Source organism: Puma concolor, chromosome E3 (assembly GCF_028749965.1).
Source record: "Puma concolor isolate L17-30 chromosome E3, mPumCon1.1.hap2, whole genome shotgun sequence".
Lineage (NCBI taxonomy): Eukaryota > Metazoa > Chordata > Mammalia > Carnivora > Felidae > Puma > Puma concolor.
This window is the reverse complement of record NC_141682.1, coordinates 22,441,027-22,463,491: the sequence shown is the minus strand read 5'-3', so window position 1 is coordinate 22,463,491 and position 22,465 is coordinate 22,441,027. Positions and strand designations below refer to the sequence as shown.

The 22,465-nt window shown below is 48.5% G+C and overlaps 1 protein-coding gene across 1 annotated transcript; it reads right to left on the bottom strand.

Annotated features, from left to right (window-relative positions):
• Positions 1–2,972: 2,972 nt before the first annotated feature.
• ZKSCAN2 (zinc finger with KRAB and SCAN domains 2) lies at positions 2,973–22,247 on the bottom strand. The gene is made up of 7 exons (XM_086692657.1): positions 21,162–22,247; positions 19,909–20,107; positions 16,672–16,763; positions 16,193–16,319; positions 12,649–13,332; positions 10,175–10,666; positions 2,973–7,598 (listed from the first exon to the last, which is right to left on the bottom strand). The coding sequence occupies exons 1-7, from the start codon at positions 21,564–21,566 to the stop codon at positions 6,676–6,678; spliced, it is 2,922 nt and encodes a 973-aa protein (XP_086548783.1). The 5' UTR covers positions 21,567–22,247; the 3' UTR covers positions 2,973–6,675.
• Between the last annotated feature and the right edge of the window lie 218 nt (positions 22,248–22,465).

Genomic DNA, 22,465 nt, shown 5'->3' with positions numbered 1-22,465 from the left:
AAACTTAAAAAAATTATATTACGATCAAAAGACCCTAAATTTAGGACCTAGTTTTTCCACTTTCTAGACCTGTGACCAAGGAAAATTTCTTAAATTTTGTCAATTTTTTCTTTTTTTATTCTTAAACGAGGACAGTAATATTAAGTTCTGCAAGTCCTTTCCAAGTTCTAATGTTCTGGGAATCTACTGCAATAAATCACCTCTCCAAAGGCAAAAATAAATAAGTAAACAAATAAATAAAAATAAAAAATAAATACAAGAATGGCACAGGCAGGATGATCCCAATGACTCTCAAAAGTCATTCAGACCCTCCAGAGTAGAATCCAAATTTGACCCAGATCATCCCCACCCCACCTCTTGTCTTCTCAGAACAAGGAGGAACTGGAAACGGGGGATGTCAGAGCTGGAAACTCCATGACGGTAAAATGCAGTGGCCACGAGTTTGGATTCTGAGCAAGATCCGAGCTTAAATCTTAAGACTGTTCACGTCTTTGCTGCGTAAGCTTGAGAAAGGCAACTTCACGTCTCTCCGCTGCTTTTTCTGTACAGCGGAGGCAGCGGAGGCAGGGCCACAGAATGCATGGGAGTATCACCTGCCGTTTGTAGAGCGTTCGCACGATGCCCAGTACAGGCGAAACGGAAGACGTGTCAGCTCGTGGTACGTGGTGTGATGTAATCAAAGGCTCTGACTTTGCAGGTGCCAGAGTCATGGTGAGGGGCGGAGGTCTAGAAAGGAGCTTCTAAATGACCTTCGCACATGTCTATTTTTTCACCTACCTTCTTTGGGCCTCTCAAAGGGGAAGAAGTTGGGAACCACTCACGGCTGCCTGACCCCAAAACCCGGCGCAGCTGAATAATTTGACTAAATCACAGAGCGATCTAATGGCAGAGCTCAATAGAATCCAGGATTTGGGACACACAGTCTAGTGTTCTTTCTTTAAAAAAAAATTTTTTTTAAATGTTTTATTTTTGGGACAGAGAGAGACAGAGCATGAACAGGGGAGGGGCAGAGAGAGAGGGAGACACAGAATCGGAAGCAGGCTCCAGGCTCTGAGCTGTCAGCACAGAGCCTGACGCAGGGCTTGAACCCACGAACTGTGAGATCATGACCTGAGCCGAAATCGGATGCTTAACCAAGTGATCCACCCAGGTGTCCTTCTTTTTTTTTTTTTTTTTTTTTTAACTTATGTATTTAAATCCAAGTTAGGTAACATATAGTGTAATAATGGTTTCAGGAGCAGAACCCGGTGATTCATCACTTACATGTAACACCCAGCACTCATCCCAGCAAGTGCCCTCCTTTATGTCCATCCCGCCTCCCCTCCAGCAGCCCTCAGTTTGTTCTGTTTAAGAGTCTCTTCTGCAACTCTCCGTCATCAGCCTGTCCAAGAACCCTGGGAGTTGCGGCAGCCCCAAAGAGCAGAATGCCGGTCTCCTACCCTCCTGCCAAGCGTCTGTCTCCGTGCCTGCGGTGCTGCCCGTGTCTGTCTGCCACGTGGTGCTGCTGTTGGGGCTGGTCCTCGGACGTGGTGCGTGCCCAGTCGCGCTTGTCCGGGTCAGGGTAGCTTCTTGGAAGAGGGACCCCTTACTGCCACTTCCACACCTTCCATGTCAAACACGCCAGCATGACCCGCGGGCCCTGTGCTCAGGTATCCAAGCACCTTATGCCTTAAGGCTGCGGGCTTTCGGATCTTGTCCCCCTTCCTCCGTTCTTAAGTGCCACCATGTCCAGGTGGGTTTCGGTATCCACCTCTCGTGCAACCCAAAGCCACGGTTTCCCTTCGTGTCCTTGGACTCATCATGAAGTTTGGGCGGTGTGTGTGTGTGTGTGTGTGTGTGTGTGTGTGTGTGACTAGCTGTAGACCTTTTTTTTTTTTTTTAATTGAAGTATAGTTGACACGTGTTATATTAGTTTCAAGTATACGACAGTGATTGGGCAACTCCGTCCTTATGCTGTGCTCACAAGCGTATTCACACTGCCACCTGTCACCATACAACGCTGTTACACTGACAACGTTCCCTGGCCCTTCATCCCGTGACGTACTCACTCCATCGCTGGAAGCCCGTTCCTCCCACTCCCCGGCCCCCAGCTATGTTCCTTTTAGTCCTTAAACACAAAAACGTTCATTCACCTCCCTTCAGGTCTAGTTGATTTAACCGTGTCTAGAAATTGCAGATTTGTAGCCCTTACAGAATCGTTTTTCCCCTTAGAGCTCTAAAGTCTCTCGTGTCATTCCCAGACCTGGGTCTGTTCACAGACCTCAATGTCTGTGAGGGAACGGAGGCCAGAGGATGACGCGTTCGTCTTCACTTCCTCCCAAAGGGTTGTGCCCATTTACTCAAGGAAAACACGGGAAATTTCCAGGGATGTTTAGACACTGACTCGGCAGTTGTAATTCGCGAGGACACCGGGCACCGGCGGTCCAGCACAGGGCAGAGGCTTATAGAGCCCGGGGAGAGGCACACGCGGTCCACCTCACATTCAGGTGGATGGCTCCCGAACCCCGGGACTCTTCTCGCAGTGCCTGCGACTTTAGTTAGAAACACGTCCTCGCCCCGTGGCAAAGTGTCTACACTGACTCTATGACCGTGGAGTTGAAATTGTGGCTGCAAGAAGGGCAGACGGAGGCCTCTGGAACTCTTCCAGGGAAAACGGTAAATCTAAAGCCGCCCTGTGTCTTTGGGGAGATCGTCCATACTTGTTCAGGCCGCCAGGAGAGGCCGTGCGTGGGGGCCTCCAGGGCGAACTCCACCCTAGAACCAGAGCCATTCCTTGGGACTTCTCTGACCGTGACAGTGAACAGCGGTGGCCTCGCAAGCCCCCCGGCCCCTCAGGGCAGGGAGAGCAGGGAGCTGCAGTCACTCGGAAACTCTCTTGACACAGCCACTCGGACCTGCTTTTGTTACCTCTGTAGGTTCTCTTTTCCCTTAATAGAACGCCTCCTTCAAATGATGGCAAAAACCAACGGGAGTCATTTATTTTAGACATTTATTTCACAGACAAGTTTTCAAGAAGACAGCTAAGCGAACGCGGATACAGAACAACGAAGAGACGCACGCTGACAGGTGGAACGCCCTCGGCGGCCGAGCGAACAGCTGCACGGGCGGCCGGCACTCCTTGCTTTGGGGACTGCCCCCACTCGTCACAGCCCAGTCTGGCCCGGCCCGGCCGCCAGACCTCCCACACCGCTTCCGTCACCGCAGCCACCTGCCACTGGCTACCGAGGGGGGGAGCCGCGGGGGCTGCCTGCTGGTGGACACGAGTGACCTGGCCTTTCTCCGCACCGCGCGGGCTCCCGGCACCCCTCTTCCCAAAGCACGCAGCGGTTCCGTGTGGCCTGCACGTCGCACGCCGTGGTGGGCCAGGCTGGGCACCTGGCCTTATGACCTCTTCCTCATCTACACTGTGCCCCGTCATCTCACTAAACATTAGAGCCAGAGCAGTCTTGCAGATCAAGTTCAACGTGTCTCCAGATAAGGAACACGGGCCAGAGAGGCAGAGATGTGTCACATGACACTCAGTGATAGCGACAAGACTAAAACGTGTCCCTTTTGGTTTCTGGTCTAATGCTCAGTCGCCTGGGGCAGGTGGCCCTGAGGGGCTTAAGCGTATGTGTGAAGTTTCCTTCTTCAAAGAAGGTTTATGAATAAATTAGGGCATACGGGTAATAAAGTCACCGGTAGGAACTGGAGGTATTTGTGGGGATAACAAAGCAAGTGTAGGCAGGGAATACAAGCCAGTCTCCAAAGTGCCTTGGATAAGATGTCAGAGAATAAAATGTCTACTAATTCGAACTACTCTAAAAAAATAGGACTGGGCATAATTTTTAAAGAAACACAGTAGGGTCAAACAAATACGGGTTTTAGGTAATTGGCTGAGGTGGCCTGTATGTTTTGTTGAGCTTTCCAGCAGCCGGAACAGAGAGAGAAAAGGAAGAAGTTATAAAAATCACAGTGTTTGTAATTTTTTTTTTTTTCTGCTTAGGATCAGAGCTTTCCCTGGTACCGAGACCCAGAAAAAAACCTTTTCCTATGGATCTTCATAAAGGCAATGTAATGTGATATAAAAGACACATCACTACTCATTTTGACTTTCATGCTCCAGTTGGAAAAAGACAGAATGCAAGATGTCTTGGCCTAAGATGGTGGGTAGGACCTTCTATTTCCTCAGAACAGAGACAGAGTTCAGGAAGTCAGTTTAACCCATGTCCAAACAGCCCATTTACCATCAGGAATAAGGGTAGGGGAACCCCGGTTCCACCTCTGCGCGACCCCAGGCGTACGAGACTTCCACAGGACCGGCGTGTTCCGCTCGAGATGGAATGAATCCTGCACCCTTCCCGCCATCGCGCATGTCTGAGAGGCGCAGGTACAGACACAATTTGGGGCAATTCGGAAAAACTCTTTTGCAGGTGAAAGTGATTTTCTCACAGTAGAGTCACTGACCTTCGGCAAGTGACACGAAGGTAACCGGCACTAATGACCTTTTGCCGCGACACTTCCTCTGTCAGACTGCAGGTTCCTGGAGCATGGGCACCGTGTCTTCTTCCACTTTCGCATCCCCTCACTGTGCCTGGGAGACGGCCTTACACATAGCAGTACTTAATAAATACGTATGAATAAATCATCTACTTTCCTGAATCATGCTTCAATATAGTTATCAGTCCTGTGTACACATCGCTAAGTGGTGATTCCTATCAATGTGCATCTTCTCTAGCGCTGGGATTCCAGAGCATCTACACACTATCAGCACACGCCCACGGGCACGCACGCGTCTTACTGTGCTAGGCACACTACCGACAAGACACTGCACTCACCATTAAAAGTCTATAACTCGGACCACACGCAGGAAGTCAACCTACTGAGGTGTGAACAATCGTAACATCTCCAACCAATGTAAATCAGAAACATCTATCAATGCATACCTGAGTCACCTGCCTTCCGGCAGGCCACACCCTATTCTGGCACCACGAACTCGACGTCTTTCTACACCGCCCACCCTCCTTGGTATTCTGCTGAACAGGCTTGGAAAGATTCAAACGTCCTCAAAGGAAAAACATGATCTCCAGATGTCTCCAAGTAAGAGGATACCTGACACGGGAGAGGAGGTAAGATAAAAAGTATAATCTCTACACAGCCCTGACTCTGGCTGTCCTTCCACTAAAGTCGGGACTTCCCTTCCCTAAGCCAAAGCCGCCCCAGGTTGCCTGTGTACTAAGAGTATAAATGTCACTGCTCTCATCCTGGAGGAACCAGCCTTGGATGACCAGGTTCCCTGGTTTCACCTGTAACTTCCAGGAATGAATTAATTACCTCCCTTCCCACCCCCACCTCCCCATTTTGACTTTTCCTTCAATACCCGTTGGGCTAGTGTGAGGGGGTTATTGAAGAGATTTCTCAGACCAACAGGTAAACGAGGAAAACAACAGTGTTCTGGATTGGAGGTTTCTGCACATCTTTCCACTTTTCACTCAGTAACTATAGAGTATATAAATTACTCCGGGCTCTACAGTTAGGTTGACGACCCTAGGAACAGAGACTAGAAGCCTCAGAGACGGAGGGTGTATTTAACAAACAGCCTGGAGGTGGTGCTCTGAATGAGGTGGGGATCTGATCTACAGCAGGCCCAAGGGGTCTGACTGCTGTTAGAGAATGTTTCCAGTTTCTACCTCACTTCCTCCCTAACTTCTTAAAGTTTTAGAAAACTATTATTATGTAATGTCATACTAAGCCGTGGGTTGGGAGGCATAAAATGTGCCAACATGCCAGTCGCGTTCTAGGTAAGACCCAGAGCAGATGGAGGGCAGAACATGTCTGAATGAAGATTCTACTTTATGTTAATGCCACACACCACAGGCATGCATCCTGTTCAATCTGGAGAGGGCCCGGTAGTTCAGGAGAGTCAGATAAGAGCACCCGGAACAACTAAGAGGTAAGTGTGGGACTTACGAGAAACGGTAAAAGGAACCGGATAATTACGTAGAGGCTGGAGAAACCGCAGCCGGGGGCAGAGGGGTTCAGTCTTCAGGTGCAGAAAAGGTCAGCCTGGTGGGTGGTGGGTTGCTTCTCGTCTCCACGGAGGGTGAGGGGGCAGTAACGTGGTTTCAGTGGCAGAACCTCTACCGTCGCTCTGTGGGTCAACCGGCCACCAAAAGGGCACAATTGCAACAGACTTCTGAAGGGGGCTCAATCTCCTTAACGACTGCCTTCAAAACCAAGATGCATGCGATGTCATCCTGATCAGACTCCTGAAAGTTCTACCCCCAAAAGAAATCTGGGATCAAGTTGCATCCAGGATCCCACGCAGTGGACAATGGGAAACCTTCGGCAGGTCGGGTCTGCTCGAAAACAACTTTCACAGCGAGGAGGGACCTTGAATGTTGCTGGACTCGGCAGTCCCGCAGCAGAGGCCTTGACATGCCGAAGGGGCCGCCGTTCTGAACCCTGACAGACGTCCTCCCCACTTGGCCAAGGGAGACGTTGAGACGCACAGAAGGAGAGGAACGGATAGGTCAAGTCAGAGGCAGAGGTGAGGACGCGAGGCAGGCCCTTGGTTTATTTATATTGTCAAGCTGGCCTCGGGAATCACCCTCCCGAGCTAAGAAAAGATCGCTTCCGAGGATGAGATCGGGTGAAACGACTAAAGGGGCACGTTAGGAGGAGGAGACGTCAACGTCAAAACGTTTTCCTGAAGTCATCAGTCTTTCCCTTAGGCGGGCTCTCCAGGGCACAGGCGGGCGGTGGGTGTGGCAGAAGCTTCTCTCTGGAATGAACCTCCCGATGCTTGGCGAGGACAGAGCTCTTACTGAAACGTTTGCCACACTGGGCACAGCCGTAGGGCTTCTCTCCGGTGTGTATCCTCCGGTGCTCGCGAAACCTCGTACAGTTATTGAAGCTTTTTTCGCAGTCCACGCATTTGTAGGGGTTCTCGCCAGTGTGCACCCTGCGGTGGGCGCTGAAATGCGAGCTGTTGGTGAAGCTCTTCCCGCACTCCCCGCACTGATAAGGCTTCTCTCCCGTGTGCGTCCTCTGGTGGATGATGAGGCTGGAGCTCTGACTGAAGCGCTTTCCACACTCTCCGCACCTGTAGGGCTTCTCCCCCGTGTGGATTCTCTGGTGGGCACCAAAGTTGGAGGAGTCGTTAAAGCTTTTCCCACAGTCAAGACACTTGAACGGCTTTTCTCCCGTGTGGATTCTTTGGTGTCTGATTAGGCTCCTGCTCCTGCCGAAGCACTTCCCGCAGACACCGCACTGGTAAGGGTTTTCCTTCTGGTGGGTGACCCGGCACATCAGACGAGCATTCCTCCCCAAGCCGTCTCCGTATTTGAGAAGCCGGTAGGGCCTCCTCCCCACCAAAGGCCTCGGATGCGCTGCGGCTCTCCCTAAATCTCGAGGCTGAGACATCAGCTTTCCCTGCCTGACCGCTTGAAGGCTTTCCCACTGTCTTCCTGAGATGCATTCCCTTTTCCGGTATTTACCTGGATCAGCGTTCTGGGAAACAACCCTCTTAGACTTTTCTATCAGTGCCCGATGCTGTTCCATGTCCTTGTAGATTACCTGTGTTGCATCCTCCTTGATACTACGTGCAATTTCAAAATCTGGAAAGGAAGAAAGAAACGAAAGACGAGAAAGATTTCCGAGCGGTCCCATATTAACACAAACAACACAGCCTACGAGGCTTTGTTAGGATCCCTGTATTGTCCTCTGGCCTCTTAAGTCCTGTTACCCTTCTCTGATTCATTATGCCTTATTTGCACTCTGTTCCCCCCACAGCCAGCAACACCTCATACAAAGGAGGCTTCCAGAAATGTTTTCCAAAGCAAACTGTTATTCCCGATCCATGTCCTGAGTCACACGGGACCAGCTCAGCTTTCTCCCCAAGTTCCACTCCCTCCCACCCTACTTTCAAAATTTCACATCTGCGCTCACACACCCCGTGTGGCACTAGTGTTCAGAGCAGAGTCCAGTGCCCAGGTTCCTCAATGGGCCTCCAAGTTCATCGATATCTGATCACGTTTCTTTCTCCTCCCCAAATGGTCTTTGTCACTGCTTTTCTCTGGCTGTCTCGCACACGGGCCACACGGGCTCAAATCTTAATTCTCCCCATCCCCTTCCCCAAACTGGAATTACCTTCCCTCACGCTTTCACCCACGCCCCATACACACTGCAAGGTGCATCCTGGATGCCAGCTTTCCAGGAAGTCTGCTCGACAGACAGAGTGAGGTGGTGGAAAGACACAGGCTTTGGAATCACACAGCCCTGGTTCAGATTGCATCCTGGTCACTTATTAACTATGTGGTTCTGTATTAACTTTTTATTATGGAAAATTCAAACATGTAGCAAAGTAGAGACTACGGTATGTAACATGAACCTCCACAAACCACTCACCTGGCTTTGACAATGACCTACTTCTGGTCAATCTAATTTCACCTCCATTCCCACCTGCTTCCTGCTCCCTCTACCCATTATTATTAATATCATTATTATTATTATTATTATTATTATCATTATCATTATTATTATTTACTTTATTTTTTTTAAAGAGAGGGAGGGAAAGAGAGGGAGAGCATGTGCATGCACGAGCAGGGAAGAAGGGCAGAGGGAGAGAGAATCCCAAGCAGGCTCTGTGCTGTCAGTGCAGAGCCCAACGCAGGGCTCAATCCCACAACCCTGGGACCATGACCTGAGCTGAAATCAAGAGTCGGACACTCAGCTGATTGAGCCACCCTCGTGCCCCTACCCAGATTATTTTGAATCAAATTCCAGACATCATATTATTCCATCCAGGTTTGTCTTACCCCCAAACCCTTGTTCCTCAGCACTTTGCTGTGCTGCCTTGTTTCTACTTGCCAGTTTCAACACGCCTCTCCCTGCACACACCCCTCTCCTTGCACGCACCCCTCTCCTTTCAAGCACAGAGTTGAAACTGCAGATATCCCTCCCTCCCAAGTTTGGTGGCTGTGGCATGGGTTGGGGAGAGGAGGGCACCCATCAGTTGGTCCATTAAGGGAAAGCCCTAACCATGCCATCATCTTCTTTCATTTTGCAGTTCTTCTGAAGCAACCTCATTGGGTCCAACATCGTCCCGGGGTTTGGAGGAAGTCATAGCCTCACGGTTGGCTCTGACAGAATCTGACAATTCATGGACAGGTCTGTAGCTCGATTTAAAAAATGAGATTCATAAGGGATGGCACCAAAGGACTTTGCTTCCAGTAATCAAAACCGGGGTAATGTAGCGCTTACTGATTTCAGCCTTCAAACTACAATTTCCCACGTAAATACTAGCAGAAAACACATGTATGTTCCTTCTCTAGCGTTTGTTTTGAATAAGCACAGAGTGCTGGAAGGAAGATGGTAACAGGTAAGCGCAGAAAGAGGAGCTCAGACTGAGGAGGGCTGTGGAACTTAACACAAGACTGATGGGGGAACCTGGTTTGGAGACTTTTACAAAAGTCTAGGCCACAGACAGAAAAAGGCTGAACCAGGGCAGTGGCTGTGCTGACTAAAGAGGGGACAGAAGTTCCAGAACCGTTGACAAAAAAGTGTTATCTGCTTCGATGTATATGAGGGAGAAAGCATCAGAAACGTCTCTAATGTGTTCAGGCTGGATGTGAGAGGACACAGGAAAGACCCAAGGTGTGGGAAGAAAGACGGTGACTTAGTTTTGAAAATTTTAGGTCTGGGCCGCTGCAGAGGTAGACGCCCACGAGGGTACCAGCAGTCAGCAGGGAAACACGCAGGTGGGGCTGCGGGGCTGAGAACCAGAACAGAGTCTCTCTCTCGTTTTGTCGCTGCCTAGACTCTTCCTCACGCACATCACAGAGAACTGAGATGTCTGTGTTTTCAGCCTACTTGCTCTGAGTTTTTTCTCCACATATGTCATGTGTAATTCCAAGTTCTTCTTCCGCACAGGATTTTCAGAAGAGATGAAACATGGGCCCGTACAGACCAACACTGAGGCTGAGATCCCACAGACTGAATCCCTAGAATGTAAGCTCCTTCCCTGAATAGAAGCGCCGTGAGAAAAGAGACTGTGTTTTATTCGCTGCTATATCCCCTGTTCCTCATGTAACACAGGGCACTCAAATATTTGTGGAATGAATAAATACTCACAAGCAAAATGCCAGAGCTACTGATTTCTCAGTAAATCCCACTTTCCCCTGATGGTCCTTACCGCTCGGGCTTTGCAGTAGACCCGGGGGCCCCTGGAATTCCGACTCGTGTACGATTTCCTCCTCACTCGTTCTCTCGCTGCCAGAATCTTCTCCCGTTGCCTCCTGTGAGGTCTCCTCAGGTTCCCAACCTGTGGGTTCCTGGGACTCCATCTCAACCTCCTCTCTCTCTTGCCCTGAGGGTGATGGGACTTCCTCTGGAGTGTCGGCGGAAGGGGCAGCGGCCCGAGAGTTGATCAGCGCGTCCATCTCCTTGTAGAACGCACAGGACTCCAGCACGTGACCGTTTTTCACTTTGCGGTAGCTCTTCTGGAGGCTTTTGAACTTGGTCCGGCACTGCTCTGGCGTCCGGAGGAAGCCGCACTCCCGGAGTTGTTCAGCCACGGCCCCGTACAGCTTGCTCTTCCGATGACAGGCTTGGAGGGCTTCGTAGAACCGAGTCTCCCGCAGGATATCAAGAAAAGTCTTGGTTTCCTCGTAGCCCCAGTGCACACCTGCCAGGGAAGGATAAAGTTCAAAGATGTAAGAAAAAGAGTCTATAGCCTCTAAATATAAGGAGTAAAGGAAAGCAAATCCCATTCACTGTGGCAATAGGAACTATGATAAACCTGGGAATAAGATGTGCAAAATAAAGAAGAGGGTCTATATAAAAGAAAAAATCGGTAATTTACTGAAAGACATAAATGAACTATAAAAAATGGAAAGACACTCCGTTTTCTGGATAGGAAGACTCAAACTGTACAGACATCAATTCCCAAATGAATCTGTAAGGTCTAAATCCCAATGGGATTTCGAAATTGAAGTTGATAAACTGATCTCAAAATTTCCTTGGCAGAGGAAGAACGCAGTCCCCCAAATCTGCCATGGCTATGGCGGTCAACTGAGGATACAGCTATCTTCTCTAAATGGCTAAGAATAACAGATCAGGACACGTTTTTAGCCAGCCATCCTTGAAGAGTACAACCGTGTCCAGAGTAGTCTTTGATGTCCCTGAGTCCTCTACTTGGAGAGAGGAAATGATCTGCAAGATAGGCAGACACTGTGCTGTTACAGCAGAGTAAACCTTTTCAGGACGTGTCTGAATACAGTTTGTTAAACTGCTTTCTGGGGCGCCTGGGTGGCGCAGTCGGTTAAGCGTCCGACTTCAGCCAGGTCACGATCTCGCGGTCCGTGAGTTCGAGCCCCGCGTCGGGCTCTGGGCTGATGGCTCAGAGCCTGGAGCCTGTTTCTGATTCTGTGTCTCCCTCTCTCTCTGCCCCTCCCCCGTTCATGCTCTGTCTCTCTCTGTCCCAAAAATAAATAAAACGTTGAAAAAAAAAAAATTTAAACTGCTTTCTGTGCGTTTTGTAAGATGAAGTCACTTCTGTCCTCAGTCTCACCAGGTGGCCTCCTCCAGGGCGGGCACTGCTTTCCCGAGTCTGGGCCCGCCCTGGTGTCTATGGATTTCCAGATTGCTGAGCACCTCTATGTGTACGATGTATCTTCCCGTCTTTTCCTGAGCTGTCTCCCTTGAACAGATGCGGTCATGAGGACACCCCCCCGCTCTCCTTCCTGGATTCATCTTTCCACCCTAAGAATTCACCATCTTTTCGTCAGGCGGAGTGGAGAAACTTTCCTGGTAACAGTGACACCGGGCAACGCCTCCCCGCAGTTAACATTTGCGGAATGCCGTCATCGATTTTTTTTATCTATTATCTCATTTCACACTAACAACCCTGGAATCCTCAGTTGCAGTTTACTGATGAGAAAACTGAAGCTCCAAGTTCTTACATGATGTGCTTACTGTCACACAGTCACTAACTGCCACTTTAGTTCTGCATGTTCCCAGTCCCCAGATTTCAACGCCAGCCTCCGTTTACATGGTATGTGGTGTATCTTTTTCTACCTTTTAATTTCAAGGCCTCTGGTCTTCACATGTATCCCTTGTAGGCTATATTTAATTGCCTTTTTAGACAACTGATCATCTTAGTCTTTTACGTTTGTAACGAATGACGTATTTGGATTTATATTTACCATTTTCCTGTGTTTTCCATTTGACTCGTCTACTTCGTGTTCCTTTTTCTTTCCTTTCCTGCCTTTTTCTACAATTTCACTTTTCACGTTTTTTCGGTTATACATTCTTATGCTACTTATCCTAGACAGTGCAACACCGTATCTTTGACTTATTATACTGCAATTCTGCTAGCTGCTTTATACGAGGCTCAGATGCTGGATTCCTCACAGTCTTTGGACTCCACCTATCTTCCTCCCACAGGCTCCAAATACGCAAATCCATGCTGTGCTCTAGCCCGAGAACGGCCCTTTGCAGCAACAACCTCCCCTCCCCCCCCCCCCCCCCCCCGCAGAGTACTTTCAGCAATGGGGGGCAAGAGGCGCAGGCCAGCGCTCCCCAGGTTTGGCTGCCTCTGGTCTACTCCTGCTACCACAAACCCGTATCATCCATTTTCACACCCAAAGCAAAGAGCACAGTCCTTACCGCTCAGGTTCTGGAACAAGACAGGGGTGCCACGAATCTCAGACTTCCGGATGAACGCAACACCCCTCTCGTCACCATCGGATGCCTCTGCGGCTTCCTCCTCCTCCAACAAACTGGTCTGTTCTTTAGCATTGACATCAACTCTCTTCAGTCTGGGGAGAGAGATAATCTCCTTTGGCTTATCAGCGGCTGAAGCATGGGCTGCGGGGTTCAACAGGGCGTCCATGTCCTCAAAGAAGGCACAGGGTTCCAGCACGTGGCCGTTTCTCACCTTCCGGTAGCTCTTCTGGAGACTTTTGAACTTGGTCCGGCACTGCTCCGGCGTCCGGAGGAAGCCGCACTCGCGCAGCCACTCGGCCACGGCCCCGTACACCTGGCTGTTCCGGGGACAAGCCTGCAGCGTTTCATAAAAGCGAGACTCCTTGAGAATCGCGAGGAACGTCTTCGTCTCCTCATAGCTCCAGTGCACGCCTGCTATTTTCTCGTCTTCCAACCCCCAGTGCTGCTGCTCGCCCCACACTCGCCCCGCACTGCGCGCGGGGATCTGAGTCGCATGAACCGGCTTTTCCTTGATGTAGTTGCTTCGGAGAATACTCCTTTTGTTAGAAGAGTGTACACCTGGGGTCCATGGCTCCTTTCTTTGCTCCAACCGGGCAATCTTGTTAGACACGGACACGGCACTTCCTACAGGGACAGAAATACATTCCATGCTGAACACGGAGGCCGTAGCCGCACAGCCTGATCTGCTGCCATAGCGCGATGTCCGGGACACCTGTTCACGCCTATCCTTGAAAGGTCTTGTCCAACCCCCTTCTCTTTTAGAAACTTCCTCAACCATGACAGTGTGCAGTACAGATATTCCTCCTACTTATGGTGCAGTATATAGTTATTCTGACCCCTCTCTTTGTCACAACCATCTAGTAACTGACATTATCATTTTATTTCTCACGTAGGCACCACCTCTTTCCCCAGCTAGTTCTTAAGGGAAAGTCTTTAAGGTTAAGAAACATACAGTTTATTACCTTTGATTTCGTCTCAGTGTCTAACGTTGTATTAGTTTCAGTGTCTGCTCCTAACCAGTATTTGTTACTTATAAAACAAAGCGTGTTCATATCTGCCCACCACATACCCCCACCCCAACCCGCACGTGCACGCATGCACGCCTGCGCGCGCGTGCGCACACACACACACACACACACACACACACACACACACTGGGGCTAGGACAGGCGAGAAGGCAAGAATTTGTGGATACATCTGACAAGGTTAATAGGAAGAGACAGAAGGCCAGGGAAGCATACCGACAATCTGTTGCATTACAGCACTATGGAGATCATCGGGTAATGGGTCTTAAACGTGAACCCTGGCTCCATCACCTGCTTTACTCTTGGGCCAGGGGAACTTTCTCAATCTCTGAGCTTCAGCTTCCTAGGGAATGATGGCCTCTATTCACAGAAGTGCTGGGAATATTAAATAGATGATCGCCTGTGAAGTATCCGATGCCCAATAGGTATCGTAACAAAATTCACTTTTCTTCCTCTAGGTAATACACACAGAAACTCCACGGAATTCTCAAGGGAAGGAGCATCACAGCAAATCCTTTCTGAAAGAACCCTGGGAATGGAGTTCTTTATTTTTACTTGATATAGGAAGTGTAGGAATAACGAAAGCTCAAATATCCACAGTAAGGACCAGGCAGGAATGCAACTGAGGGAGAAATGTGGCAGTTCAGCACCAGCTCCTTGATTCAGCTCTGGCGGATTGTTGCTATGTGAGAAGGTGGGCCCGTGGTGCCTGACATTTGATTTTTCAAGATACACAGGAAATCCAGATTTACAAACTAATTTTAAATTAAAACTCTGTGCAAGGCCAAAATGTGTGTATAGGCTAGATTCGGCCTATGAGTCATCCGTTTACAGTCTATGATAAAAGATTCGGGAAGCTGTCTCCGGGCCTGGGCCTTTCCACATGTAATCACCACTGACCCTGAACAAAGTGGGGGCTGGGGGAACCAACGCCCCATAGTAAAAAAATTTGTGTATAACTTCTGACTCCCCCAAAACTTAACTACTAATAGCTTAGTGTTGACTGGAAGCCTTACCGATATCATAAATAGCCTATTAATATGTATTCTGTATGTTATATAGATTACATACTGTATTCCCATAATGAAGTAAGTCAGAGAAAAGAAAAGGTTATTAAGAAAATCTTAAGGAAGGGAAAATACATTAACTAAGTTAACTGTGAGTACTTTGGATAGATACTGGACTGTATTTATCGAAAAAAAATCCCCATAGAAGTGGACCCATGGAGTTCAAACTATCTTGTTCAAGGATCAGCTGGCTAAATCTGAATTCTCAGAGGATGACCCCCAGCCCGCCAGTGGCACTTTACTCAGGGCTCTCACACGGCACCCTCCAAGGCTTGGATGCACGCTCCAAGGTCACGCCAAGAAAGGCCTGCGTGAAGCCCTGGCAGGACGCTGGGTGCCTGCTGCTACGGGAAGACTGCTTTGCCACCAGGGTGTGGCAACCTATGTTGGTCATTCTCAGAGGACTTAGTTGCGTTCTGATTATAAACAACTGTTGGTGTTATCTTTTTTATTCGGTTTGATATAGTCCATTTTATAGTCTCTATACTTAAGTGTCTACAGGTAGTGTGTCCAACAGAACTTTCTGTGATGACAGCAGTGACCTCTAATTGTGCTTTCCAACATGGCTATCAAATATCCTAACCGCGACTACTGCCCCTGAGGAACTAAAACTTTTAACTTTATTTAATTTTAATTAATTGTACAAATTTAAATAGCCGGTACCCTATTAACACATATCTATAACGTGTCTAGTGTGGATCAGTGCACATTTCGGGCCTGTAATTTTATTAACAAGCAGTCTTCGACTTTCAGCTTACATATAAATGAACTGTACTTGTCCCCACTACTAATGCAGGTGACATAATCCTTCAGAAGTCTGCTTGTAAAGGGACACTTCAGTGGTTACTTGTGCCTGTAAATTCGTGCTATTCAAATAACTCACAATGCACTATCAAGGTATTGAAATTGTATTGTGTTGAATTGTACTGAAATTACTTTTTTCCTTTCCTCTGTAAGATTTCCATCCATCCAACAAATATTTGCTGGGTACCCACCCGTGTGTCCAGCTATGTGCAAAGTGTTGGGTTGCTACAGTTAAACAAAAACAAATCTTACAAAGACCTTGTGACTTTATGGTACTATTAGTCTAGTGGTATCTGTAAGCTTATATTTAAGTAATACAAATATGACAGTCCTATATAGCCCCTTGCCAATGTCTTCACCCCTAAGTTAGAAGAATATGCATATATTCTAAACTGGAAGGGAGGAATGAATGACTGAGTTAAGACAGCATGGACAAGAGAGGACTAGGTCTGGTAAACCAGGCCACAGAAATGATTAGACAGCATGGAGGTCCTTTAAGTGTTGACATTTTAATTATTGTATTATTGGTAGAAATAAAGATATAAAAAATCCCCAAATCTTTTATGTGCAAAGGGAAAGAATCCTTACCCAGGGAGACCATATTCCCAGCACTCTCTTTCCTAATATCCCGGTACAGGTCTCTGTGAACGGGAATCTGATGTACGCTCTTTTTGTAGGAAAAGCCTCTCGCCACGCGGACATCTTTCACCGGCCCCTGTAACAACAACAGCAATGACTACCGAGATAACCACGTGGGTCTTTAAAGGGTGAATGGTCGTGGAGGAAACACAGAAGGGAGGGCGTTAAGGGAGAATTAAAATCAGGGAACCAAGTGTGTATGATGTGCCAGATGAAGCAGATGTTATAAAGGATCATAAGACAGATGATCCAGCAAGGAGTCTCATTACTCAGAAGGCTGGGTCCGGTCTTCTCTGCAAAAGGGGCAGGGGGTAGGGGGTGGGGAGGGGAGTCTCTTTGAGGGGGTGTAGAAGTTTGAGGGCAGTGAAGGCACGGAAGTCCTTGTGACTGGATACTCTAGGAACGCAGAGAGAAGATCTACAATTTACCTGAGACACAACAGGTAATGGTGTGGTTGTTCCTTCCTGACCTATGTTGTTCCATTCAGTAGCAGGAACAGGAAGCCAGGGAGAAGGCCGAGCTGTAAGAAGAGAGAGAAACAATTAGGGTTCTGGGCTCTGGCCCTTCAATTCGTGCAGCTTCTCCTTTTAAGAAATGAACGTGTGTGTGTGTATACATACATATATATACGTATATATACACACACACACACATATATATACACACGTATACGTATATATATATATGTATGTATACACACACGCACACATATATAAAATAAAAAAAAACCCAGTAAATAGAAATTGATCATTTCATCAGTGAGTTCAGAACAAATGCCCGAAACCAGGGTACCCTAAAGCAGGGCTCACAGATGCGAACGCTTTCAGGGAGTTAGCAGGCAAAGTAGATTATGAAAGGGGCCAGGTAAGGAATGGGGGACCTGGAGAGCACGTACACCACTGAAAAGGTGTGGCCAATGCCCAGTCCCAGTTGATGCTTCACTGTGATAGTCAGAACTTCTAATATTTTTCAGGAGAAGCCAGAAATCTGGACTTTTCTATGAAATCTCAAAAACCTTAAACCTGGGAGGCTCAATTGGTTAAGCGTCCAACTTCAGCTCAGGTCACGATCTCATGGTTTGTGAGTCTGAGCCCTGCTTCGGATCCTCTGTCTCCCTCTCCCTCTCTCTCCCTCCCTGGCTTGCACACATGGGTGCATGCGTACTCTCTCTGTCTCTCAAAAGTAAATAAATATTTTTAAAAAATCTTAGGGGCACCTGGGTGGCTTGGTTGGTTAAGCGTCCGACTTCGGCTCAGGTCATGATCTCACGGTCCGTGAGTTCGAGCCCCATGTTGGGCTCTGTGCTGACAGCTCAGAGCCTGGAGCCTGTTTCCGATTCTGTGTCTCCCTCTCTCTCTGCCCCTCCCCTGTTCATGCTCTGTCTCTGTCTCAAAAATAAATAAACGTTAAAAAAAAAATTAAAAAAAAAAATCTTAAACCTTAGAACTAAAAGCAAACAAATGCATAAAACTCCAAACCAAAAACACATTGCAGGTGAAACAAAAGAAGTCTGACCTGGCATGTGAGTTACCAGTTCGCAATCTCTAGTATAAGTCATTCAATGTTTCAATATGCTAAACAAGTTAGCACACATAGATAACAGTCCTGGACAGGCAAACACACAATACACTCCCTCAAAAGTCTGTGGTCTAACTTCTACTCTGCAACTCACTACGTAGGGAAAACTTCCGGAATGGATTTTACTGTGGTTGAGAACTCAAAATCTTGTTCCACCACTTTCTAAAGAAGCAAACTGAACCACTTCTTTGGAAACACAGTACAGGTATCCCTTGCTTTTCAAAAGTTCATGTCATGCCACTTTACTTTTACAAAAGACACACATCAGTACCTATTTTTGTTAACCGGAAGAAATCCAAAAAAGGATCTTCACTTTTACCAAAAAAGGGGGAAAAGCAAAGATATTGTTCGGAGTTTGTCTTGCAGCGAGCTATTAAAAAAAATTTTTTTTTTAAGTTTACTTATTTATTTAGAGAGAGACTGAGCAGCGGAGGGGCAGAGAGAGAGGGAGACAGAGACCCCCAAGCAGGCTCTGCACTGTCAACGCAGAGCCTGATGCAGGGCTCAAACTCACGAACCGTGAGATCATGACCTGAGTGGAAACCAAGAGTCTGACTCCTGACTAACTGAGCCACCCAGGTGCCCCTGCAGCGAGCTATTACAGAGGCAGTGTGCACCCGAGCAGGGGGAGTAGCACGACCACAGTGTCACTGTCCCCGTAAGCACCTCGACAGAACCCAGAACACACTTTTCCACTTTGCGAATTATCACCCTGAGCTGTCAAAACCCAGAAACACCATAAATTTACTGTAGTTTATCAGCTACAGTAGTAACTCAGAACACGTAATCCATGTGAACTTTGAAATTCAGAAAATATTAATATTTGCAATGAATTCTATCACAATGTGAATTTCAGGAAAGGTAAGGAGGTTGGGTGCACAGTAGTGAATCTTGCCACTTGGTGAGGGACTGTGTAAGCCAGACAGATTTGAAGTTTAAAGATAATTGCGCTGTTACGGGAGAAAGGAAACTGACATTTACTGAGCACCACTGTGTACTGGTCTGTTTACGTTGCCTCGTTTAACCTACACTAACCACCTTATTATTTTCCTTTTACAAATGACAGAATGGAAAGTTTGAGAAGCTTAGTAACCTGACCAAGGCCACACAGATAAAGAATGGCAGAGCTAGGTTTTGAGTCGGGTTGTCTTCCTCTAAAGCCTAATCGCTTCACCTCTATGCATTAATGTGCCCTTCCGTATTGCTTGCCCGAGGACAGATGGAGACAGGTGCAGAGACAAGAAGATATAAACCCAAGCCTCCTACTGTAGGTTCAGTGATCTTTCCATTCCTCTCTTTCGGCCTGATACCAGACTACAGGGATGGTGAGATTACAGTGGACGGGGAAAGACAGGGTGTTTAATTTCCTTCTACTTGACTTATTAATGCCCAGGGTGGCTATGAAACCTGTGTTCCCTGGTCTATGAAATCTTACTGTTTACCTCTCTCATATGCCACTTGTGGGATGCCTCACTTGTAATTAAAAAAAAAATTATGTTTATTTATTTTTGAGAGCAAGAGAGACAGAATGTGAGCAGGGGAGAGGCAGAGAGAGAGGGAGACACAGAATCCGAAGTAGGCTCCAGGCTCCGAGCTGTCAGAGCAGAGCCCAATGCGGGGCTTGAACCCACGGACTGTGATATCATGACCTGAGCTGAAGTCAGACGCTTGCTTAACCGACTGAGCCACCCAAGTGCCCCTGGAATTTTTAAAAAGTAAATATCTTGTTTCCCTTTCCAAACAGTTTTGAAAGTTGTTTATAGCCAGCCAAGAACATATACACATATGCACACAGCAGGACTGAAAAACACAAGCTGATTACAGAAAGGAGATTCTTAAGTTACACTGCAAGACCTCGAGGCCAGTCTGGGAAAGCCAAGTTTTCCCAGAGTCCATCCCTATGAGGGCTTTTACTTATGCTGCATGTGTTCCCAACTCCTGAAGCTGATGAAGTGTTGCTCCCCAAATATTTAATTTATTCTCAAATATGTACTGAGGGGATCCTAGTCTGAACCAGTCACAGTGTTATGGCTAGAAAATAAATCTGCCATGGTCTCTGCTCTGGGCATGCTCTGAGTCCTTCTCACCATTCTTGGGTAAGGGCCGATGCTCTCTCTTCCAGTTCGGCGGCTCCTCCCGTCCTGAGCGGAGGCCTCCAGCTTCCTCCAGAGACACCAGTCTGGGTTGGGTCTCCACCTGCTCTGGCTGAAAGTCCGTTACCTCCCATGCTGCTCCCAGTGGTATCTGCTTCTCTGCGTGCACAGGACTGCGAACCTGGGAAATAAAACCAATGGCATAATGGAAAGAGGGAGGAAAGCAAGGCCCAAAGAGGACCAAATTTCCCCCAGGAAGACATCAAAGAAGGAAAGACGATGTGAGAAGGAACGAAAACTTCACTCCGTTCACAATGGAGCCTCCAAGGGCATTGGGTGAACAGTACTGTCCAGGAGTCTAGGCGAAAGGGAGCAGGAGAGTGCTCTTTATTAGTATACAGGGGGGGAAGTCTAGCAGGAGTAAAATATAGAGCCTCCTTGTTATTAGCATAGATATAGAGTTCTCACATCTATTAGGTTCACAGAGAAGCGAAAGCTATCAGAACAGAAATAAATTCACTAGTGAACTGAAAACAGAAAATTAATTTCCACATGTAGGGTCTATGCCTGACCAACACAGCAGCCTGATAGGCAGGTCTTTTTATACAATGCAAATCCCGTGCAAGGTGAAACTGCAAGTCTTGCAAATCTTGCAGGATTTCATGAGGTTAATGAAAAGGCTCTTGAAAATGACTAGAAGACCATGAAATGCCACCGACAAACAAAGATCTGGCAGTTAAGCTAGACAAGAGTGACAAGGATGGTGGCATTGAGGGCACTTTGGAAAACACACATTGAAATATTAAAGGACTAGAGAGAGCCCTGGGATAACTGATGAAGTCCGTCCTTTCTTTTTTCCTTTCATTTTTTTCTCTTTCTTTCTTTGGTTGTTGTTGTTGTTGCAAAAATAGCCCTCTTTAGGATCAAACTACCAAAGTCCAACCCTGCAAAGCATAACGTGGTGTTCCCTTATATAATTTTTTTTTGGGAACGATAATGCCAGAGATTTATACAAACACTTAGATGTATAATGTTTAGCTTCCTTTGCAAAATAATATTTTACCAAGGGTTTTTTTTTTTTTTTTCTGTTTAATATGAAATTCTGGTCCTCTTTCAAATTGATTCGCTTTAGAAGTCTCTCAGTACCATTTATCCCTGCATAATAAGCCCTATCTGCAGGGCACCCCGGCCCCCCTGCCTTAGCCATCCCCTTCGTTCTAAAAACAATTTGGAAAATCCTCTCTCACCTGCTGTCTTAGTCTTCCAGTCTCTTTCTCCAAATGTATTACCAGGGCCACCGCCTCCTCTCCACTTTCCGGACACTGTTTCTGAGCCCACGCCTGAATCTTCTCGGGCAAAATGGTGAGAAACTGTTCAATCACCAGCAGCTCAAGGATCTGCTCCTTGGAACGCATTTCGGGCTTCAGCCACCGGCAGCAAAGTTCCCAGAGTTTACTGAAAGCTTCATGGGGTCCAGTCACATCCTCGTAACAGAATTGCCTGAAGCATTTGCGAAAGGTCTCAGACTCAGAGCTCTCCGATCCTTCCAGAGTGGGCTCCGATGCCCACTCGGGGTCCTTTTCTACCTTCATTATTAAGCATCCCTCAACCTCCAGGGGTGCGTCCATCTGAGGGTCCAGGGATGCATCCATGCTCTAACCCCGGGGTCAACCTCACGTCTAGCTCAAAGTAGACGCAAATAACCCAATCCTCGGAACGCTCCCTGCTTAATGATTTTGGAAGTGTGGGAGGGTAGGGACGTGAAAAACGGCAGTGTCAGCAGGAACAGGGTACCCCAGGCTCATTAATCAAATCTATCCTAGGCGCTTGAAATGGTGAATGTGTACCCTAAGGTCCCAAACCCGGCCTCTCCTCCAAAGAAGATGGGGTTTTCCGGGGTGCATCTCTTTAGTGCAGTGTCCAAGACCCAGGGCAGGGGATTGGGAGAAAATCTGGGGAACTGAAGCAAGGGTGGGCGGGGGCGGCCGCCCGGGCCGGGAGGGGGCTGGGCTCTGCGGAGGCGAGACCCCGGGTGGGTGGGGCCGGATGTGCAGGCCCCGCCCGGCCCGGGGATGGGGGTTCGAGGCTCAGCCCCGCGGCGCTCCCAGGCCGCTGCGGGAGCCGGTGAGGCCGGCGGCGTTCGACGCCAGCGCCGGGCTCTTCCGGGCCCAAATCGGTCCCGGCCGTCCTCAGGAAACCTCCGCACGCCGAGGAAAGGCCGCCAGGTGGTTCAGCCCCTGAGGGGAGAGAAGCCGCGGGGACCCAGCGAAGCTTCGCGGGGGGCGGCTGTCGGCCCGGCGCTCACGGCCTGCTCCGCTCCGCCCGCGGACTGCGCGGGGGGCGCTGGGAGCCGCGGCCACGCATGCGCCGCCCGCAACCGCGCGCCGCGGGGTCCGGGGAGGCTACCTCGCGGGCGAGGGGCTGGGGGAGAGGGCTGCGTGGTGGACTCTCGCGAGAGCGCGCAGCGTAGCGACTCGCCGCTGAGGGACTTCAGGAATGAGGGGGGCGCGGAGAAACTGCCCGGGGGCGGAGGGACACAGTCGGGGGCCGA

Excerpts from the sequence above, each read along its gene's own strand:
- ZKSCAN2 (XM_086692657.1), bottom strand. The coding sequence starts at position 21,566 with ATGGATGCATCCCTGGACCCTCAGATGGACGCACCCCTGGAGGTTGAG. Across the intron at positions 16,764-19,908 it reads TCGGCCCTTACCCAAGAATG|CTCGGCCTTCTCCCTGGCTT; the intron begins GTGAGAAGGACT and ends CTCTTCTTACAG. Across the intron at positions 13,333-16,192 it reads TGGGAATATGGTCTCCCTGG|GAAGTGCCGTGTCCGTGTCT; the intron begins GTAAGGATTCTT and ends CTGTCCCTGTAG.